The sequence below is a fragment of the Pogoniulus pusillus genome, chromosome 13, assembly GCF_015220805.1.
Source record: "Pogoniulus pusillus isolate bPogPus1 chromosome 13, bPogPus1.pri, whole genome shotgun sequence".
Lineage (NCBI taxonomy): Eukaryota > Metazoa > Chordata > Aves > Piciformes > Lybiidae > Pogoniulus > Pogoniulus pusillus.
In genome coordinates, this window is record NC_087276.1 from 9,884,119 (window position 1) to 9,903,141 (window position 19,023).

General features: G+C 52.7%; 1 protein-coding gene across 1 annotated transcript; it reads left to right on the forward strand.

Moving 5' to 3' along the window:
* Nucleotides 1-132: 132 nt before the first annotated feature.
* On the forward strand, nt 133-18,500 carry DNAJB11 (DnaJ heat shock protein family (Hsp40) member B11). The gene is made up of 10 exons (XM_064152929.1): nt 133-322; nt 453-609; nt 3,371-3,468; nt 5,221-5,353; nt 6,403-6,545; nt 7,035-7,117; nt 8,331-8,388; nt 9,823-9,934; nt 10,452-10,611; nt 17,580-18,500. Exons 1-10 carry the CDS (start codon nt 153-155, stop codon nt 17,642-17,644), a joined length of 1,179 nt encoding a protein of 392 aa, XP_064008999.1. The 5' UTR covers nt 133-152; the 3' UTR covers nt 17,645-18,500.
* Nucleotides 18,501-19,023: the final 523 nt, after the last annotated feature.

Consider the following 19,023-nt stretch of genomic DNA (forward strand, 5'->3'; position numbering starts at 1 on the left):
CGGGCCGAAGGCAGACGCCGCGGCGGGCCATTGGCTGCGGCGCCGTGCCCGTGCTGAAGTGTGCGCCACCGATAGGCCAGCGCCGCCAGCGCGCGGGGACGCGCCGCTCTCCGATTGGCTGGCGCCCGCGGGCGGACTCCTCCTCACGTCTAATGGTGGCCGGGCCGGGCTGGGTGGCTGCGGCGCCGCGGACCGTTCCGGAGAGCGTCGCTTCCTCTGCCCGTCGCCGCCCGGGCGGGCCCGGCCGCCGCGCCATGGCTCCCGGCTGGCTCGGCCGCCTCTTTCTTCTGCTGCTCTGCCTCTGCGGGGAGGCCGCCGCCGGGTGAGTGCGCCGCCGGGCCTGTGCTCCCCTCCGCTGCCTTAGCGCCGGGCTCGCCTTGCCCTCCGCCCCAGGCTCGGTGGCCGCGGCGCTAACGGGGCCCCGCTCCTCTCTTCTTTCCCACCCCCGCCAGGAGGGACTTCTACAAGATCCTGGGGGTGTCCCGCAGCGCCTCGATCAAGGACATCAAGAAGGCCTACCGGAAACTGGCGCTGCAGCTGCATCCCGACAGGAACCCCGACGACCCTCGGGCGCAGGAGAAGTTCCAGGACCTAGGGGCTGCTTACGAGGTGAGGCCGGAGCCCGCGGGTCTTCACCTCGCCCTCTGCCCGTCCGTGAGCGCTGCTGAGCGGCGTCGCTGCCGGCAGCGTGGGGCAGGGCGTAGCAAGGCTCAGCGTGGCGGCTGGGGAAGGAGAAGGGTGAAGTTGTGCGCTCCGTTGTAAGGAACTCGGAGAACCTTAAGTTCTTCCAGCACTTCCCAGACCGTGAGGTGAGCAGGAATTCATGGTGAAACAGGCTGGCAGCATGAATCTTGAGGTAGCATCTTGAACTTTCATCCTAGAAGGTTCAGGGGAGCTAGAAAGGGGAGCCTCTAGGAGCTCTTAGAATCACAGAATGGTTTGGGTTGGGAGGGTCCTTAAAGGTCATCCAGTTCAGCCACCCTGCCATGGGCAGGCATCTCCCACTAGCCCAGGTAGCTCAAGGCACATCCAGCCTACCCTTGAACACCTCCAGGGAGGGGGTATCCTCAGCTTCACTGGGCAACCTGTGCCAGTGTCTCACCACCCTCACTGTCAAGAATTTCTTCCTAATCTCTCGTTTAGATATGGCTTTTTCCAGCTCAAAGCCATTGTCCCTCATCCTGCCACTGCAAGCCCTCGTCAAAAGTCCCTCCCAGCTTTCTGCTGGCCCTTGAAGGTAGTGGAAGGCTACTCTAAGGTCTCCCTGGAGCTTTCTCTTCTCCAGGCTGAGCAGCACCAACTTTCCCAGTGTCCCCATAAGGCAGGTGCCTTGGAGCATCTTCATGGCCTCCTCTGGACCTGTAATGTAAAGACTGCAGGTGCAGTCCATGCTGATCCTTTACCATATCCAACTGCACACATTCTACCAAGTGAAAAACAAAGGTAGAGAGGCCACCAGGTGAATGAGATGCTCTTGTCAGGGGGCAATAGGAAACCACAGCACCTTCAAGCAAGAGAAAATGAGGGCAGCAAGACAAAGTGATTTGGCATTTGTTAATTGAGGAAGAAACTCTGTTGCATCAGCTATAGGCCTGGCACAAGAGCAAGTCTGTCTGTGTGTCTGGCCTGGCTGTGAGGCTGAGCTGAGAGCTTGCCTTTGAGGAGGCCTCAAGGCGGTGAAGATGGTTGTGGGTCACATGTGTGAGGATTCCTGATGTTTCTGTGGTAATACCATAGAACTGTTTGGGTTGGAAAAGCCCTCCAGGGTCATCCACTCCAGCCAGCAACCCAGCACCACCATGGCCATTAAACCATGTCCCAAAGTGCCAAGTCTGTACTTCAAGGGTGTCAGGGGGATGGGACCAGGCTTTGTTCAGTAACAGGACAAGTGCCAATGTCAGGACAATGAAAAAGAGCTTAATTGAAGGAGCAGGCTGATCAGAGAGGTGGTGGAGTCTCCACCTCTGGAGACAATCCAAACCCACCTGGTTGTGTTCCTGTGTGACCTTCTCCAGGTGTACCTGGCTTGGCAGGGGCACTCCACCACCTCTCTCGGCAGCCTGCTCCAGGGCTCTGTCACCCTTCAATTAAAGAAGCTCCTCCTCATGTTCAGATGGAGCTTCTCACGTTCAGGTTTGTGCCCCTTACACCTTGTCCTGCCACTGGGCACCACTGAAAAAAGCCTGGCCCCGTCCTCCTGACAGCCACCCTTGAAGATCAGCATTGATGAGATCCCCTCCAGGCTAAACGGCCCCAATTCTCCCAGCCTTTTCCAATCAGAACTGTTCCAGTCCCCTCAGCATCTTTGTGGCCCTTTGCTGTACTCTCCACAGCAAGTCCCTGTCCTTGAACCGGAGAGCTCAGAACTGGACACAGACTCCAGATGTGGCCACAGACAGAGGAGAGGGGGAGGAGAACCTCTCTCAACTTGCCGGCCACACTCTTCTTGCTGTGTCCCAGGACTGGGGATTGTGAATTGTGGGTTGTTACAAAACAGTAACTGGAGAAACAATTCTGAGTGCCTGAGAAGCAGATGAAGAGCTATGCTGCTGTTATGTGATTTGGGTTTTTACTTCTCTGTGTCCTGCCCTGCAGGAGCCCATTGGAATTGCGCCTTCTGATTTTTTCTTCATGCCTAAGGTCAACTCAGTGTTGTTTCTGTTTGCTGTGCTCCTTGTGCTGCTTTGATGAACTACCCTTGCCTTTTCTGGACTCAACTAAGGACTGTTTCACTTCCCCAGCGCAGTACAGCAACCAGGCTGTGGGCAGTTGTGCTGGTTTGAGGCTAACTGGAATATTTTAATGAGACAAATTAGATCACTGGCTGTGAAAAGAAAAATAATAGTGATGTCTGTATCACTCATTTGTTCTGCTGAGAGATATAAAACCAGGAAACAATAAACAAAATCAGTCAGTCTCTGTCTGGCTGTCACCTGCTTCACTAATTCCTCTGCCTGGACCTGCATAACTCAAACTAATCAATCTAACTTCTTATCTGGCTGCCTTCATCTCATCCCTTGCACATAAGAGATTCTGGCTCAGGAGGAGTGGTGGAAAGAAAGAAGAGAGTTGGTTTGGCAGTCCTGCTGTTAGGGTGGGGTTTTTGTATTTCTATATTACTTTTAACTTGTATCTAATTGCCTATAGTTGTAAATATCTGCATATATTATGTATCTATACTGTAACTGTAGCTTCATTCCTTAACTTCCACCTAGCTGAGTTAGTCTGATGAATTCTAGGGGAAGGGATGGAGGCAGGAAACTCTCAAACTACCACAGCAGTGCTGGCGTCAAGCAGCAGCAAGGTTCTCCTCAAGCTGTGTGCCTCAGCTCAGCTGTGAGTCAGTGTCTCGTCTCTTTGCCTTTGCCAGGTCCTATCAGATGAGGAGAAAAGGAAGCAGTACGATGCCTATGGTGAGGAGGGGCTGAAGGATGGCCACCAGAGCTCCCATGGAGACATCTTCTCACAGTAAGCAGATCTTGCCACTTCAGGCTGTAATTCTGTGATGCTCTGTTTGAGGTGGGTTCATTCTGCGGTCAGGCCATGTGCCCAGTTAAGAGACACTGCTCTGAAGTGACAGTGGAGAACGGAAAGCGAACATTGCACAAGCAGTTCTTGGTTGTCTATCATGCATTGGCCCCTGCCTCAGGAGCAAAGAGCAGGAACCAGTGATGCCCTCTCACAGGAGTAGCACACTTGGCAGGCTGCACTGCCAGCATGGGCAATGTGTAAGGTGCTGCAGCTGCATTAAACAAGTAGAAATCTCCTCATGTCATCTGGGCTGTGGTGAATGCTGAACGCTGAACCTGCTGTCGCAGATTACAGCTGGGGACACTTTTCCTCTGCAGTGACCCACACGGCATTTCAGAGCAGCTGTAGAGTTTGAATGGTCAAGACCCAAAGGCCCTTGGGTGTTGCTGAGGCAGAAGCTGACTTTCTCTTCAAGGCCACTTTGTTTCCTTCTGCTAGACATAAAGTTACTAAAATTCCTGAAGTTGCACATCTCCTCTCATGCTTGTGAGTGAGAACTCGCAGTTGTCTGCTCTCTTTAGAGAAGAAATACGTAGTCTTGTGTCGTGGGTTGGTTTTTTTTAAAGAGAGCACGACAGAGATTAAACTCTCAAAATCAAATTGGAGAGAAAATACAGAATTCTATTTGGAGAGAGAATACAGCGATAGACATTACAGAGCAATTACAGTGGCAACCCCCCTTGAAGTTTCCCCCATTCCCAAAAACTAAATCTACACTCCCCAGTGCTCCAATCCCCCCTCCCCCCCCAGCGCCTCTGCCATCCAAGAGGCCTACTGCTTACATGTTTCCAGATAAATTGGCTCCCGCCACACACTCGGGGCAGGAGGAGGAGGAAAGGAGAGCAAACTGACCTTGTTGTCAGTCTGTAAAGAGATAGCAGAATAATGGGATTGAATAACAATCTTCTAGTCCCAGGAAAAAATTTTTTAACCCTATAGCCTCAACCTGGGACATCTTGCTAGGAAGATTTTTCTTACCTGTGCTCTCCTCAAACTACTGAAAGCCAACCTGCTGGCATTGACTTGCAGTGCCAGAGATCACAGAATGGGTTGGATTGGATCTTAAAAACTCATCCAGTTCCAATCCTCTGCCATGGGCAGGGACACCTCCCACTAGCTCAGGTTGCTCAAGGCCTTATCCAATGTGGCCTTCAACACCGTCAGGGACTAAGCATCCACAACCTCCCTAGGCAACCTGTTCCAGTGTCTCACCACCTTTACTGTCAACAATTTCTTCCTACTTTCCAGTTTCAATCTTTCTCCTCTTTCATCTAATACCATTGCCCCTCATCCTTTCACTACATACCCTTGCAAAGAGTCCCTCCTCATCTTCCTTGTAGCCCCCCTCAGGTACTGGAAGATGGAAAGCACTATTTAGAGTTTACACCTTGTGATGATGGAGTTGAGAGGACTTCCCTTAGTGGTCAGATGTTGAGGTGTTGGCATTCAAGTCCTGCTTCCAAACCTGTGCTTTAGTACACCAAACTCTTCTCAAGTGCCTGCTTGGCTTGAAGGCCTTTCCTCATGTCCTGCAGGAGCAAAAGGAGGTCTCTGGGTTTGCTGTGGCGCTTTGTGCTGTAAGGAGGGAGTCCTCTGAAGTGTTCACCAAGCAGCACAGTGCTGCTGCCTTCATCAGAGCCTCATTTGATCAGAATCTCCTCCTGAACTAATCCATGTTCTTTACTCCAGCTTCTTTGGGGACTTTGGATTCATGTTTGGAGGGAACCCTCGCCAACAGGACAGGAACATTCCCCGGGGAAGTGACATCATTGTGGACCTGGAGGTCACGCTGGAGGAGGTGTACTCGGGAAATTTTGTGGAAGTAAGTTTGCCTGCTTGCCTGTTGGGCTCTGCAGTGTGTGCTCAGCCTTGAGCTGCATGACCTGGCCACTGCTCTGGATGACCTCTGCCGCCAAAGAGTGGCACTGACATAGGTGAGCTGTTTCTTGGTATCTGACTGTGAAGGATCTTGTGAATCACAGGACAGGATGGGTTGGAATGGACCTTCAAGATCATCTAGTTCAAACACCCTGCCATGGGCAGGGACACCCCCCCACTAACCCAGGTTGCTCAAGGCCTCAGCCAGCCTGGCCTTCATCAACTCCAGGGAGGAGGCATCCACAGCCTTCCTGGGCAACCCGTTCTAGTGTCTCGCCTCCTTTACTGTGAAGAATTTCTTCCTCATCTCCAGCCTAGATCTGCCCTCTTCCAGCTCAAAGCCATCATCCCTCATCTTGTCACTACAAGCCCATGTCAAAAGTCCCTGCCCAACTTTCCTGCAACCCCCTTCAGGTCCTGGAAGGCTGCTTTAATGTCTCCCTGGAGCCTTCTCTTCTCCAGGCTGAGCAGTCCCAACACTCTCAGCCTGTCCCCATAAGTAACCTGTCCCATGCAGAACCTGCTGTCCATCAGCGAACTTGCTGGACAGACTCTGTCTGTCTGTGCCCTCATCAGTGGCATTGGTAAAGGTGTTGAACAGGACTGGAGCCAGCACTGAGTTGACGTTGCAAGTGTGCAGGAAAATGGGCAACTCTAAATCTTAGTAGCTGTGTGGGTCAAGAAACCTCTGTGACTTAAGTATGAGGCCTTTCCTATGATGAAAGATGTGCAAGAGCAAGAGAGGGTTTGGTAGCAGTGGTGTCAGGAAGAGCTGTTGTGGTGGTTAATGTGTGCTCAGCAGAGGCTACAGGAGGCTCAGACATCAGGTCCCTTCCAACCCCTACCATTCTAGACAAGATAAAAACTGTCATCCGAGTGTTTCACTGAGGCCACTTGGAACTGCTGTGGAGGCAGCAGACACAAACTTAATGGCATCCAGAGCCTTGTGGGGACCCAAGACTGCTGGTCTCAACCTCTTCCTCTTCCATGCAGGTTGTCAGGAACAAGCCAGTGGCAAGACAGGCGCCTGGCAAACGGAAATGCAACTGCCGGCAAGAGATGAGGACCACCCAGCTGGGTCCTGGACGCTTCCAGATGACTCAAGAAGTTGTTTGTGATGAATGTCCAAATGTCAAGTGAGTTTATAAACTTAGTGCTCTCTGGATGTTTACTCCAATCCTGCCACTAGGTGGATGAATGTGCTTGTGTTACCAGCAAGAGCTGAGGAACTGGGGACAACCCAGCAGCAGCTCCATCTCCAAGGCGCCAGTATATTCTTCCAGTAGCTTAGCTGTAGAGCTTCCCAGCTTGCCTCTTTTTCCACAAACAGTCGGTTCCACAGCTAAACCCGAATAAACAAAGGCAGGGCAGCTGCAGGACTGGGAACAGTTGGACATGGAATGCTGGTTTAGTTGCACATCCAGATGCTGGCTGCATTTAGGAGCTGGTCTCTGCCTTCTCTACTGGCTGATGAGTATCAGCTCACAAGAACTACAGGGCTTGCCCTCCATTTGTAGATGTGAGCAAGGACAGAGTGTGTCTGAACTTCTGGGGGTGTTCTCCTTACCTCTGTAACATGAGCAGGGGTTGAAAGCTTCTTGGTTGCTTCCTCTCCCCCTTTGCAGGCTTGTGAACGAGGAGCGAACGCTCGAAGTGGAGATAGAGCCGGGCGTGAGGGATGGCATGGAGTATCCCTTCATTGGGGAAGGTATGGATATGGGCACTGCCCTGCTTTACCTTCTCCTTTGCCATCCTCAGAGAATGGCTTACATTGGAAGGGACCTCAGAGATTATCTGCTCCAACCCCTCTGCCATGGGCAGGGACATCTCTCAACTAGACTTGGCTGTTCAAAGCCTCATCTAAGCTGGCCTTGAATACCTCCAGGCAGGAGGCAGCCACAGCCTCCCTGGGCAGCCTGTTCCAGAGTCTCACCACCCTCGCACTGAAGAACTTCTAACCCTGCTCCCCCTCAGCTTCAAACCGTTCCCCCTTGGCCTGTCTCTGGACACTCTCAGCAAAAGTCTTTCTGCAGCCTTCCTGCAGGATCCCTTCAGCTATTGGCAGCAGCTCTAAGGTCCCCCTGGAGCCTTCTCTCCAGGCTGAACACCACCAGCTCCCTCTGCCTGTCCTCACAGCAGAGCTGCTTCAGACCTTGGATCATCTTTGTTGCTTGCTCAAGATTCACTCCAACAGCTCTTTGTCCTACTCATTCTGAGAACACCAGAAATAGAGGCAGTGTTTGAAGTGGGATCTCACAAGATGATGCAAGACTGCTCTGCAGAGCAGTGCAAAGCCTTCAAGCCCTGCTTTGAGTGACTGATGATCAGATGTGGTTTGAAGTTAGGAGGCTTCCAAGAGCATGCCCTGCTGAGTCTGAGTTCTGCTGCCTTTGCTGCTAAAGAGGTTGCACACACACACACAAAAAAATTCTAAATCTGGTGTTTCAAAGAACTTTTGAGCAGGAGTATTTTTTCCAGGCTTGAGTATGTGAGGAAACTCCCCCTGCCCAAGGAGACAAAGTCCCAGGTGAAGGACAGGACTAAGGAAAGTTTGTTTGCAGGGCAGCAGAGAGGTGACAGATCCTTGAGGCAGTACTCAGAGTCCTGGGCTTTATAATAAGAGATGTGTGAGCAGGGCTTTAGTTATGTGAAGATCCCCTGACTGCTCTTATTCCTTCTGAGGTGCAAATCTCTAGAGCTTAACTCTGGTGCTGTCTGTTTCGTGGAACCAGGGAATGGTTTGGGTTGGAAGAGTCCTTCCAGATCATCCAGTTCTAGCCCCCTTGCCCTGGGCAGGGACACCTCCCACTAGCCCAGGTTCCTCAAGGCCCCAGCTAGCCTGGCCTTGACCACCTGCAGGGAGGGGGTTTCCTTAGCTGTTCCTAGGCAGGTCCTTTAAAGGGCTTTTCTGTCTCTCACAGGTGAGCCCCACGTGGATGGGGAGCCAGGAGATCTGCGCTTCCGAATCAAAGTGCTGAAGTAAGTCACTGCCCCACTTACACTACTCCTGCTTTTGGAATGATGAGTGGTTGGCCTTGGAAGGGACTACCAACCCCGTGCCATGGGCAGGAACACCTTCCACTAGCCCGGGTTGTTCAAAGCCTTGTCCAACCTGACCTTGAATGCTTCCAGGGATGGGGTATACACAGTTTCTCTGGACAACCTGTTCCAGTGTCTTGCCATCCTCACAGTGAGGAATTTCTTCCTGATCTCCAATCTGTATCTCCCCTTTTTCAGTTTCAAACAGTTACTCCTCCTCACTGTTCCTGTAGGCCCCTTCTAGGTACTGAAATGCTGCTCTAAGTTCTCCTCAGAGCCTCTGCTCCTCCACAGGGAACAACCTGAACTCCCCAGCCTGTCCTCAGAGGGGAGGTGCTCTAGCCCTCTGCTCATCTTCATGGCCCTCTTCTGGATCTGATTGAACATCTGTCTTTCTTCCACTGGGGACCCCAGAGCTCCAGTGAGGTCTCAGGGGAGCCGAGCAGAGGGCGAGAATCCCCTCCTTCAGCACTTCTCTGTGTCTTTATTACACTGGGGACCCCAGAGCTCCAGTGAGGTCTCAGGGGAGCCGAGCAGAGGGCGAGAATCCCCTCCTTCAGCACTTCTCTGTGTCTTTATTACACTGGGGACCCCAGAGCTCCAGTGAGGTCTCAGGAGAGCAGAGCAGAGGGCGAGAATCCCCTCCTTCAGCGCTTCTCTGTGTCTTTATTACACTGGGGACCCCAGAGCTCCAGTGAGGTCTCAGGAGAGCAGTGCAGAGGGCGAGAATCCCCTCCTTCAGCACTTCTCTGGCTGCAGCCCAGGCTGTAACTGGCTCTCTGGGCTGCCGTTACACGCTGCTGGCTCACGTTCAGCAACACTCCCGAGTCCCCTGCAGGGCTGCTCTCAGCCCAGTTAGAAGGGAGTCACTCTAAAGGAAACAAGGGACTTCCCAGCCAGTGTTGCCTGCTTGGCTGGCAGCGCAGCTTGCCTTGCAGCAGGGCCATGGCACTCAGGGCTGTGCAGGGCGTTGAGCTCTGCTGATGCCAAGCAGCTGGATTCACCACTGTTAAGATGCTGCCCTCATTCCACTTCTATTTCCTTTGCTTCATTCTGGCATGCATTAGTAGCTGCTGTGTGAATCACACAAGTTGCTGCTCCTTTTTATCATGAGGCACACAAGCTCCCTGTTGTAAGGAAATGCCCTCCTGAGAAAAACTGCTGGGTGAGTCATGGCTTCTTGCCACGCCTCGCCACTCACTGCCCTAGAAATAGAAAGGTTAGGACTGGTGTGTACCTCACACAGGAAAGAAAGGCTCCATTTCTTTAATTGTTCACTTCCTCCCTGGTTCCTGAGTGCTCCAAAGTCATAAACAGGGGAGAGAGCTGGCGGACCTGGAAGGAGAAGGATTCCAATGTCTCTTCTTTCCACAGGCACCCAGTGTTTGAAAGGAGAGGAGATGACTTGTATACAAACGTGACAATCTCGCTGGTCGAGGCGCTTACAGGCTTTGAAATGGACATTGCCCACTTGGATGGGCACAAGGTGAGGCAAAGGGTTGCTTGAATGCCACAGAGTGCCAGTTTGGAAGGCACCCCAAGGATTGTCTGCTCCAACCCCTCTAGAGTTGAAATGAGCTGGCTCAGCACCCTGGCAAGCTGAGTCTTCAAAGTGTCCAGTGGAGGGAACTCTGCTGCTGCCCTTGGGAAGCGATTCCAATGTCTGACTGCTGATGGGGAAACATTTCTCTGCAGGTCTTCTGTGCTGAGGCTTAGCCTTGCTTGAAATCTGGCTGTATGCAGTGTTCCCTCTGCCTGGAACCTTCCAGACCAATTCCAATGGAGACAGAGCAGGCCCTGGGCTGCAGGGTGTGGGTCTTGGCGGCAGGCTGTCACAGCACTTCTGCATCTGGGGTGCTGTTAGTCCTGGCAGGAATCCTGTCTGGACCCTTTGGACACCAGTGCCTTTGGCAAGCAATCAATAGCAGCTGAAGCTGCTTGTTGGACCGGAAAGGACGGGCAGAGAGCAGCAGTAACCTCCTGAAATGTCCTTTTGTCTCTAGGTTCACATTGCTCGAGATAAAATTACGAAGCCTGGGGCCAAGCTCTGGAAGAAAGGAGAAGGTCTCCCAAACTTTGACAACAACAACATCAAAGGCTCCCTGATCATCACCTTTGACGTGGAGTTCCCCAGGGAGCAGCTGACAGGCGAGCAGCGGGAAGGTGCGTGCTGTAAAGCTGCCCAGCAGCAGCCTGCAGCTCGGCACAAGCTGCCACAGCTGAGCCAGTGGCCAGGAGAAGCTCCTCTTGCCCTGTGCCCTTGTGCAACGTGACACAGTTGGCTGCTGTCCTGGGATTTCACTCCCATTTGCCTCTGAAGCACAGGAGCTCAGCTGCAGGGGCTGCATTAGGCTGGGCTGTGCCGTTGCTGGGATGCAGCACTTGGGCAGCCTGCAGGAGTTGTGTAGCTGGCCATGTCTGAGCTGAGACTCGCTGCTCTGGGCTCTGCTTTGCCTCTGCTCAAATGGCATCACCGGCAGCTTTCCAGCCCTTGCTGCTACTTTCTTAGAGGCAAGACTTGTGCAAATCCCTCTAGAGCCAAGGTAAGGAGTGTCATGGAGCACCAGGAGAAGGATTGGGCCTTTCTACATCCCCTTCTACCATACAAGGAGGAAGGGTGCAGTGCAGGCTTTCCATAAGAGATTTGCTTCTCAGCTTCAGGACTCAAATGGGAGCTTGATGGACCTACAACACAATAGAGTAAACTTTGTACCCCTAGCTGCAGACTCATTGTGGCTTCATCAACCTTTGCTGCCTTGCACAAGATACCAGAGTAGAAGGTATAAGGGCCTTATCCTCCGCTAGAGAGCCTCCAGGGCAGGGCTGTTACACCTACCAACTTCTCAAGGTGCCCTGTTAGTGGATTCTGGCAGCTGTCCTGGTAGAATGAGGTAAATATGCAGCTTTCCTGGACTCCTCAAGCTTGTAGAGGGAAGCTAAGCCCAGATGGGTTGGGGTTTTGTGACAAAGAAGGGCAAGGAAGCTAGTGAAGGGCCTGAAGAACAGGGCTGGTGAGGAGCAGCTGAGGGAGCTGGGGACATTCGGCCCGGAGAAGAGGAGGCTGAGGGCAGACCTCATGACTCTCTACAACTCCTTGAAAGGAGGCTGCAGTGAGGTGGGGTTGGTCTCTTCTCCCTAGTCTCGGGTGATAAGAGGGAATGGACTGAAATTGTGCAAGGGGAGGGTAAGGTTGGAGATAAGGAGAAGTGTATTTGCAGGAGTGGTCAGGGATTGGCACAGGCTGCCCAGGGAGCTGATGGAGTCCCCATTCCTGGAGTTGTTCTAGAACTGTGTGGCCATGGTACTTGGGGACACAGTTTGGTGGCCATGGTGGTGTTGGGTTGAAGGTTGGTCTGTGGATGATCTTTAGAGGACTTTTCCAATCCATTCAACTCTATGATTCTCAGCCCTGCAGAGCTTACTGCTGCTTTGGCAACACTGCTTGGAGCTGTGCTGGTAGCTACAGCTGCAGGGTTGAAGGGTGCTCTGCTGCTCTTCCTGCAGGTCTCTGGGCTGTGAACTCTGTGCTTTGGGGCTGGGCCGGTAGTGACCCTGTTCAGTGTTTCTACCCCTGTGTGTTGTGCCCAGTGAACAGAGTGGAGCACATGTGAAGGCTCATTTCATGCTCTGCTGCCCTTCTGGAAGTGTCATCTGAGGTGTCATCAAACAGATGTGAGGTTTTTCCAGCTGTAGCTCTTGGCAGTTAGTGAGGAGAGAGGACAAAGGGCAACGACAGAAGCCTCAGGTTATCAGAATTGCTCACACCTTTGCCAGCATCAGGGATTCACAGAATGGGTTGGGAGGGACCTTAAAGCTCATCCAGTTCCAACCCCCTGCCATGGGCAGGGACACCTCCCACCAGCTGAGGTTGCTCAAGGCCTCATCCAGCCTGGCCTTGAACACCTCCAGGGAGGGGACATCCACAGCCTCCCTGGGTGGCCTTGTTCCAGTGTCTCACCATCCTCACTGCAAAGAATTTCTTCCTTATCTCCAGTCTCACTCTCCTCTCTTGCAGCTCAAAACCATTCCCCCTTGTCCTATCGCTGCAGGCTCTTGTCAAAAGTCCCTCCCCAGCTGGCCTCCATCAGGTACTGCTGTAAGGTCTCCCTGGAGCCTTCTCTTCTCCAGGCTCAGCAGCCCTAACTGGACACAGAGAGGTGGTGGTCCTGGTGTGAATGTGGGTCTGCAAGTGTTGTGCTTCCTGCCATGGCAGTGCCAGCGTGCCCTGGGGAAGCAGCTGGGTGGGCAGCGCTGCGTTTCTGTGCCCTGGGCCAGCTCCAGGTGCCCAGCGACTGCCGGAGCTGCGTCAGGGGTGAGGTCTGGTCACGTTGTGTGGCAGCAGGTCAGGGTGCACTTCGAAGGGAAGAGTGTGGGCTTGGGAATTCAGAACATCCCTTCTGGTTCTTTTTGTTGGCAGTGGCCCTGATGCCTTATCACAGCCACGTGTACAGCTGCTGGGGCTGTCCACTGTGGGCACTGGGAGCTTTAGAGTCAGAGCAAAAATGTTTGCTTTCCTGTGACATCAGGGAATTGATTTGCTGTTTCTCAGGGGTGCCTTTCCCCCTGACTTGTCTTCTGTCCCTCTCTGCTGACACTTGTTTGTTGCCTGGTCCGGAGCTTTGGATTCCCTGCTTGAACTCTGCTGTGCCCAAATCTTGCCAGCAGGCAGCAAACTGCCCAGGTTGTCTTGTCATCTGTTTGTGGTGTCAGATAAGCCTTGAAGCTGCTTCTAGTACAGAGTGCCTGAGGTGCAGTAGCACCAAGGATGCTGGCTGGAGTTCCATCAGGAGTATCCTGTGGGGCTCAAATGTGCACTAGGAGGGCGTCCTTCACACTAGAGCAGTACCTAGAGCTAGTCAGCAGGAAACAAGGTATGGGAATGCTGCTAAGCCAACTTTTCTCAGGGCTCCTGAGCACACCTTTCTCCTGCTGTGTCCTTCCTTTCCAAGAATGCACATTGAGGAGCCACATCCTCCAGGAAGTGGCTTTGAGCCTCCTTTGGCTGTGGAGGGGAAGTGACCTTGCCCTGCCCTCGCTGGGAGAGTGCCCTGGCTAGCAGCTAGTGTACAGCTCTGCTGCTGAAAACACTTCTGACTTCTCTCCTACACTCAGAATTCCCAGCCTAGGGAGCAGGAAGTGTTGTTCTTGCTTGGCAGAGAGCTGCCTCGGTTCCAGTTACCCCTACACAGACAGTTCTTCAGGAGTTTAGCAGAGCTGGTCTGACCCTAGTGGCCAAGAAGGCCAAGGGCATCCTGGGGTTCAGCAAAAAGAGTGTGGCCAGCAGGTCGAGAGAGCTTCTCTGCCCTGTATCCTATGCTCTTCTGAGGCCACAACTGGAGTGCTGTGTCCAGGGCTCCCTGGTTCAAGGACAGGGACTTGATGAGGAGGGTACAGCAAAGGGCCACAAAGATGCTGAGGGGACTGGAACAGCTCTGAGAGGAGGAAAGGCTGGGAGAATTGGGGCTGGTTAGCCTGGAGAAGAGCAGCCTGAGAGGGATCTCATCAATGCTGATCGACACTCAAAGGTGGCTGTCAGAAGGATGGGACCAGGCTTTGTTCAGTGGTGCCCAGTGACAGGGTGAAGGGCACAAACTTGAACATCAGAAGTTCCATCTGGACATGAGGAGGAGCTTCTTTTATTAAAGGGTGAGAGAACCCTGCTGCAGGCTGCCCAGAGAGGTGGTGCAGTCTCCATCTCTGGAGACATTCCCAACCCACCTGTGTGACCTTCTCTAGGTGACCCTGCCTTGGCAGGAGGGTTGGCCTGGATGATCTTTGGAGGTCACTTCAACCCCTACCTTTCTGTGGTTATGCATCAAGCTGCTGTTCACTCTGCTGAGACCCCACCTGGAGTGTGAACAGCCCAAACCATCACAGTACTCTATCCCATTCTGGAGCCCCCATTACAAGAAGGATGTGGAGATGCTGGAGCAGAGTGAACAGCAGAGTGAACAGCCCAAACCATCACAGTACTCTATCCCATTCTGGAGCCCCCATTACAAGAAGGATGTGGAGATGCTGGAGCAGAGTGAACAGCAGAGTGAACAGCCCAAACCATCACAGTACTCTATCCCATTCTGGAGCCCCCATTACAAGAAGGATGTGGAGATGCTGGAGCATGTCCAGAGAAGGGCCACGAGGATGCTCAGAGGGCTGCAGCAGCTCTGCTGTGAGGACAGACTGAAAGAGTTGGAGCTGTTTGAGTATGGAGAAAAGGAGGCTCTGAGGTGACCTTCTTGTGGCCTTTCAGTATCTGAAGGGAGCCTACAAAAAAGCTGGGGAGGGACTTTTCAGGCTCTCAGGGAGTGACAGGACTGGGGGGAATGGAGCAAAGCTGGAGCTGGGGAGATTCAGACTGGATGTGAGGAGGAAGTTGTTGAGCATGAGAGTGGTGAGAGGCTGGAATGGGTTGCCCAGGGAGGGGGTTGAGGAGGTCCCTGGAGGTGTTTAAGGCCAAGCTGGATGGGGCTCTGGCCAGCCTGCTGTAGGGTAGGGTGTCCCTGCTCATGCCAGGGGGGCTGGAACTAGCTGATCCTTGTGGTCCCTTGCAGCCTTGACTGATTCTGTGATTCCTGAAGGGCAGAAGCACTGGAGGCAGTGACAAGCAGGACAAGGTCTGCAGGGAGGTGCACTCCCGTGGGTGGGTTTCTAGAAGGACCTGAATTCTGGAAGGTTGGGGCTTCGTTGGTCACTTCACTTGCTGATCCTCCAGCTCCTTGCCTGTCTCCCTCACTTGAGGTCAGCAGCTAGGTGCAGATGCTGACAGGAGGAGACCACAGCTCAGGCTTCAGTGGAGCAACAGGGCAAGCTGCTCTGAGACAGGCTTCCAGTCCCGCCTGCTGTCCTGTGGAGGTGCAAGGCAGGCATTTATAGGCCTTGTTCTGAGGACAGCCAACAGCCATTTAGCTTCCTTTTGTTTGGAAGTTGCCTGTGGGGTGGGGAATTCTCCACTCTTCTGTGGCCTGACAGGTCTGCCTCAGGCTGAGTGATTTCTGCTGCTGGTCAGAACAGAGATGCAGCCTTACCCTGGGGCCTCCATGGCTGGGGTAGTCTGTGACCAGGCTGACTTCAGAAAGGGAATCCTCTCTGCTTATCTCTGGACAAACAGTGTGACACATCTACTCCTGCCACTTGGCTTCCTCCCTCTTGTGTAGACTTGCCCTTTAAGTAGCAGTGACAGACCTGCTGGTGTCCCTGAGTGTGCCAAGGGCAGTAGCTTAGTTCTGCTTTGCTTCATTGAGTCATTCTTATCCTGTTCTGGATCACAGGATGTTAGGGGCTGGAAGGGACCTCTGGAGATCTTCCAGTCCAACCCCCTGCCAGAGCAGGACCAGAGAATCTAGCACAGGTTGCACAGGAACACATCCAGACTGGGGAGCTCAAAACTGAGCACAATATTCTCAGCAGGACAGAGTAGAGGAGGAGGAGAACCTCCTTCCATCTACTGGCCACACTCCTCTTAATGCACCCCAGGATGCCCTTGGCCTTCAGGGACCATTTTTGGTGGCCAGCAGTGTCCCCAGGCACTGCACAGCACTGTGCAGAACTTTGCTTCCCAATCACTTGTGTGGCTTTCTGCAGCTGCCAAGTCCAGAATGGCTCAAATGTAGCCCTCCTGAGCTTGCTGCCAGGACTGTAGAAGGGGTCTGGGGAGATGACCTTGAAGAATGCAGCTGGAAAGGCTCACAAAGCTCTTTGGTAGATGCAGTTTTACTTGAGATGATGAAACTGTTCTCGGCTTCAATTGCAAAACAGCTCTGGGAGTCAGTTTTGTCCCTTACAGAGCTGTGAGGACCACGAGGGTAGTGCTCCAGGCTTGGAGTTTGTAGCACAGGAGACTTTATCCTTAGATCCCACTGGGCTTGCATTGGTCCAAGAGTATGTGAAAGCACTGGGACAGCATCACTAACCTTGGCCCTCCTTGTAGGGATGCTGAAGGAGCAGGAGAGAAAGCTGTCACCCCTTGGGTTTTCAGGGGTTTGAGTTTGGTTGGTTGTTGGGTTTTTTTGTGTGGTTTTGGTTTGATCTGGGTTTGGAGTTTGTGTTTTAATGATGCTCTTAGAGTTCCTAGTGGTGGGCTCAGGCTGGAAAGGCTGGTGTGAGGAGGAGAGCAGTGTCCAGGACTGCAGGCCAGCATACAGCAGGAAGATCAAAGCCAGAGCCCTCCTCTTTCTCCTGCTCATAGAATGGTCTAGGCTGAAAGGGACCTCCAAAGGTCATCCAGTCCCACCCCCATTTCAGTCGGCAGGGACATCCTCCACTAGAGCAGGTTGCCCACAGCCCTGTCCAGCCTCACCTTGAATATCTCCAGGGGTGGGGCCTCAACCACCTCCCTGGGCAACCTGTTGCAGTCTGAAATTGTGCCTAGGGAGGGTCATGTTGGAGACTGGGGAAAAAATTCCTTGCTGCAGCAGTGGTCAGGGATTGGAACAGGCTGACCAGGGAGGTGCAGAACTTGGTGCAGAATCTGTTCCTAACATCCAGTCTCAATCTGCTCTGCTCTAGTCTGAAGCCATTGTCTTCATCCTGTCCTTGCAGGCCTTTACAAACAGTCTCTCTTCAGCCTTCTTGTAACCCCTTCAGGCACTGGCAGGCTGCTATGAGGTCTCCCTGAAGCCTTCTCTTCTCCAGGCTGCACACCCCCAGCTCTCTCAGCTTGTCCTTGCAGCAGAGCTGCTCCAACCCCCTTATCATTTTCATGGCCTCCTCTGGACCTGCTCCATCAGGTCCATGTCTTTCCTATATTGAGGGCTTCAGTGCTGGATGCAGCACTCCAGGTGAGGTCTCAGCAGAGCAGAGGCAAGAAGCAGGATCCTCTCTATCTCTGGCCACACTGCTTTGAATGCAGCTCAGGCTGCCATTGGCCTTTTTGCTGCAAGCTCACACTGCCTGCTTATGTCCAGCTTCTCCACCAGCAGCCCCAAGTCCTTTTCCTCAGGGCTGTTTTCTGTCCTCTCCTCCCCCAACCTGTATTAACAAGATTGTTCCTGCCCAGGAGCAGGACCCTGCACTTGCTCCTGTTGAACCTCATGAGGCTGACCTGGGCCCAGCTCTGCAGCTTGTCTGGGTCCCTCTGGATGCCATCCTGTCCCTCTGGTGCTGTGCAGTAACATTTTCCCTTCCTCCTGCAGGTCTGAAGCAGCTGCTGAAGCAAGGCTCTGTGCAGAAGGTGTACAACGGCCTGCAGGGCTATTGATGTGTGGCAAAAATGGGACTTCAAAGACAAAGAAAAGTCAGAGTTGGTTGCAGTCTTTTCTCCTGCCCACTGGAGAGTGGCAGAGGGGGGAGGGGGGTGTTAATTGGTGAGGTATATTGAATTTTTTTCCTTTGTAAATGGTGGAAGTGCTCAAAGTTGGGGAATCTTCAACCCTTCTTGGGCCATAACTGGTGCTGCCTATCATGTTCCACATCCTGGAACAACAAAGAAGACTCCTTGAGCAGGAAAAGCAAAAAGCTGGGACAAGGAGTTCTAAATTCCATGCAGATTGGAATTTCTGGTTTTTAAATATATTTTGATGTGACTTTTCTTGACCATCTCAACATATTTTCATAGCTTCTCCTGCTTTTGATGTCTTTTGAGTCAATCCCTTTTGTGTTTCTTGGGGTTTGGGTGTTTAGGTTTTTTTTTAATCCCAGCCCTTCCTCCCTTTCTCCTCTGGGTCCAGAGCGTGGTGTTGCTTCAGAGGCTGGTTTTGGGGTGCTGTTGGAAGTGGACTGGTGACACAACCTTTATGGGTTGTGTTGGGAAAGCAGAGGAAAAGAGTCTCTGACAGCTCTTAGTGGTTAAGAGAGTCCTTAAGTTGTCCTCTTGTCCCAGAAGATAACACTTGGTTTGAACTTTGAAATCACAACAAGGTAGCAAAGAGTCCTCAGCCTTTCACTGTGAGGTTTTGGAAAGTGATGGGAATGGCTTCTTGTGGCCTTGGTTCTTCCTCATTGTTCCCAAATGTAACCAACAGCTTGCCTGGAAAGGTTCCCTTCCCTCCTGCACCTCATCCTCTGTGAGGATGGGCAAAGCCAAGAGCACAGAAATAAAAACGTTTGAGTTGGAATGGCCAAAACTCCCTGATTATATAAAAACCCTTCCCTTGGGCCAGCTGCAGGTTGTTGGACTAACAAGGGAAGATCTCTTTGCAGCAGCTCCCAAGTTAAATTCACCAAAGGGTGAAACTCTACCTGCTGCTGCCAGCAACAGCTCTGGAACTGTTGCTGATGTGAACTGGGGGCCTGGAGACCTGACAGGTAAGTACCTGTGCTGCTCTGGGCTCTCTTGTGAAGACTCTCACTCGAAGCATCCTCATCAGGGACTCTCATATATTCATAACGCCATAGAATGGGTTGGGTTGGAAGGTACCTTAAAGCTAATCCAGTTCCAACTCCCTGCCATGGGCAGGGACACCTCCCACCAGCCCAGGTTGCTTGAGGCCTCATCTAACCTGGCCTCAACACCTCCATGGATGGGGCATCCACAGCCTCCCTGGGGAATCTCTGCTAGTGTCTCACCACCCTCACTGCAAAGAATTTCTTCTTCATCTCCAGTCTCAATCTCCTCTCTTCCAGCTTCTAGCCAATGTC

Excerpts from the sequence above, each read along its gene's own strand:
- DNAJB11 (XM_064152929.1), top strand. The coding sequence starts at position 153 with ATGGTGGCCGGGCCGGGCTGGGTGGCTGCGGCGCCGCGGACCGTTCCG. Across the intron at positions 3,469-5,220 it reads CATGGAGACATCTTCTCACA|CTTCTTTGGGGACTTTGGAT; the intron begins GTAAGCAGATCT and ends TCTTTACTCCAG. Across the intron at positions 6,546-7,034 it reads GATGAATGTCCAAATGTCAA|GCTTGTGAACGAGGAGCGAA; the intron begins GTGAGTTTATAA and ends CCCCCTTTGCAG.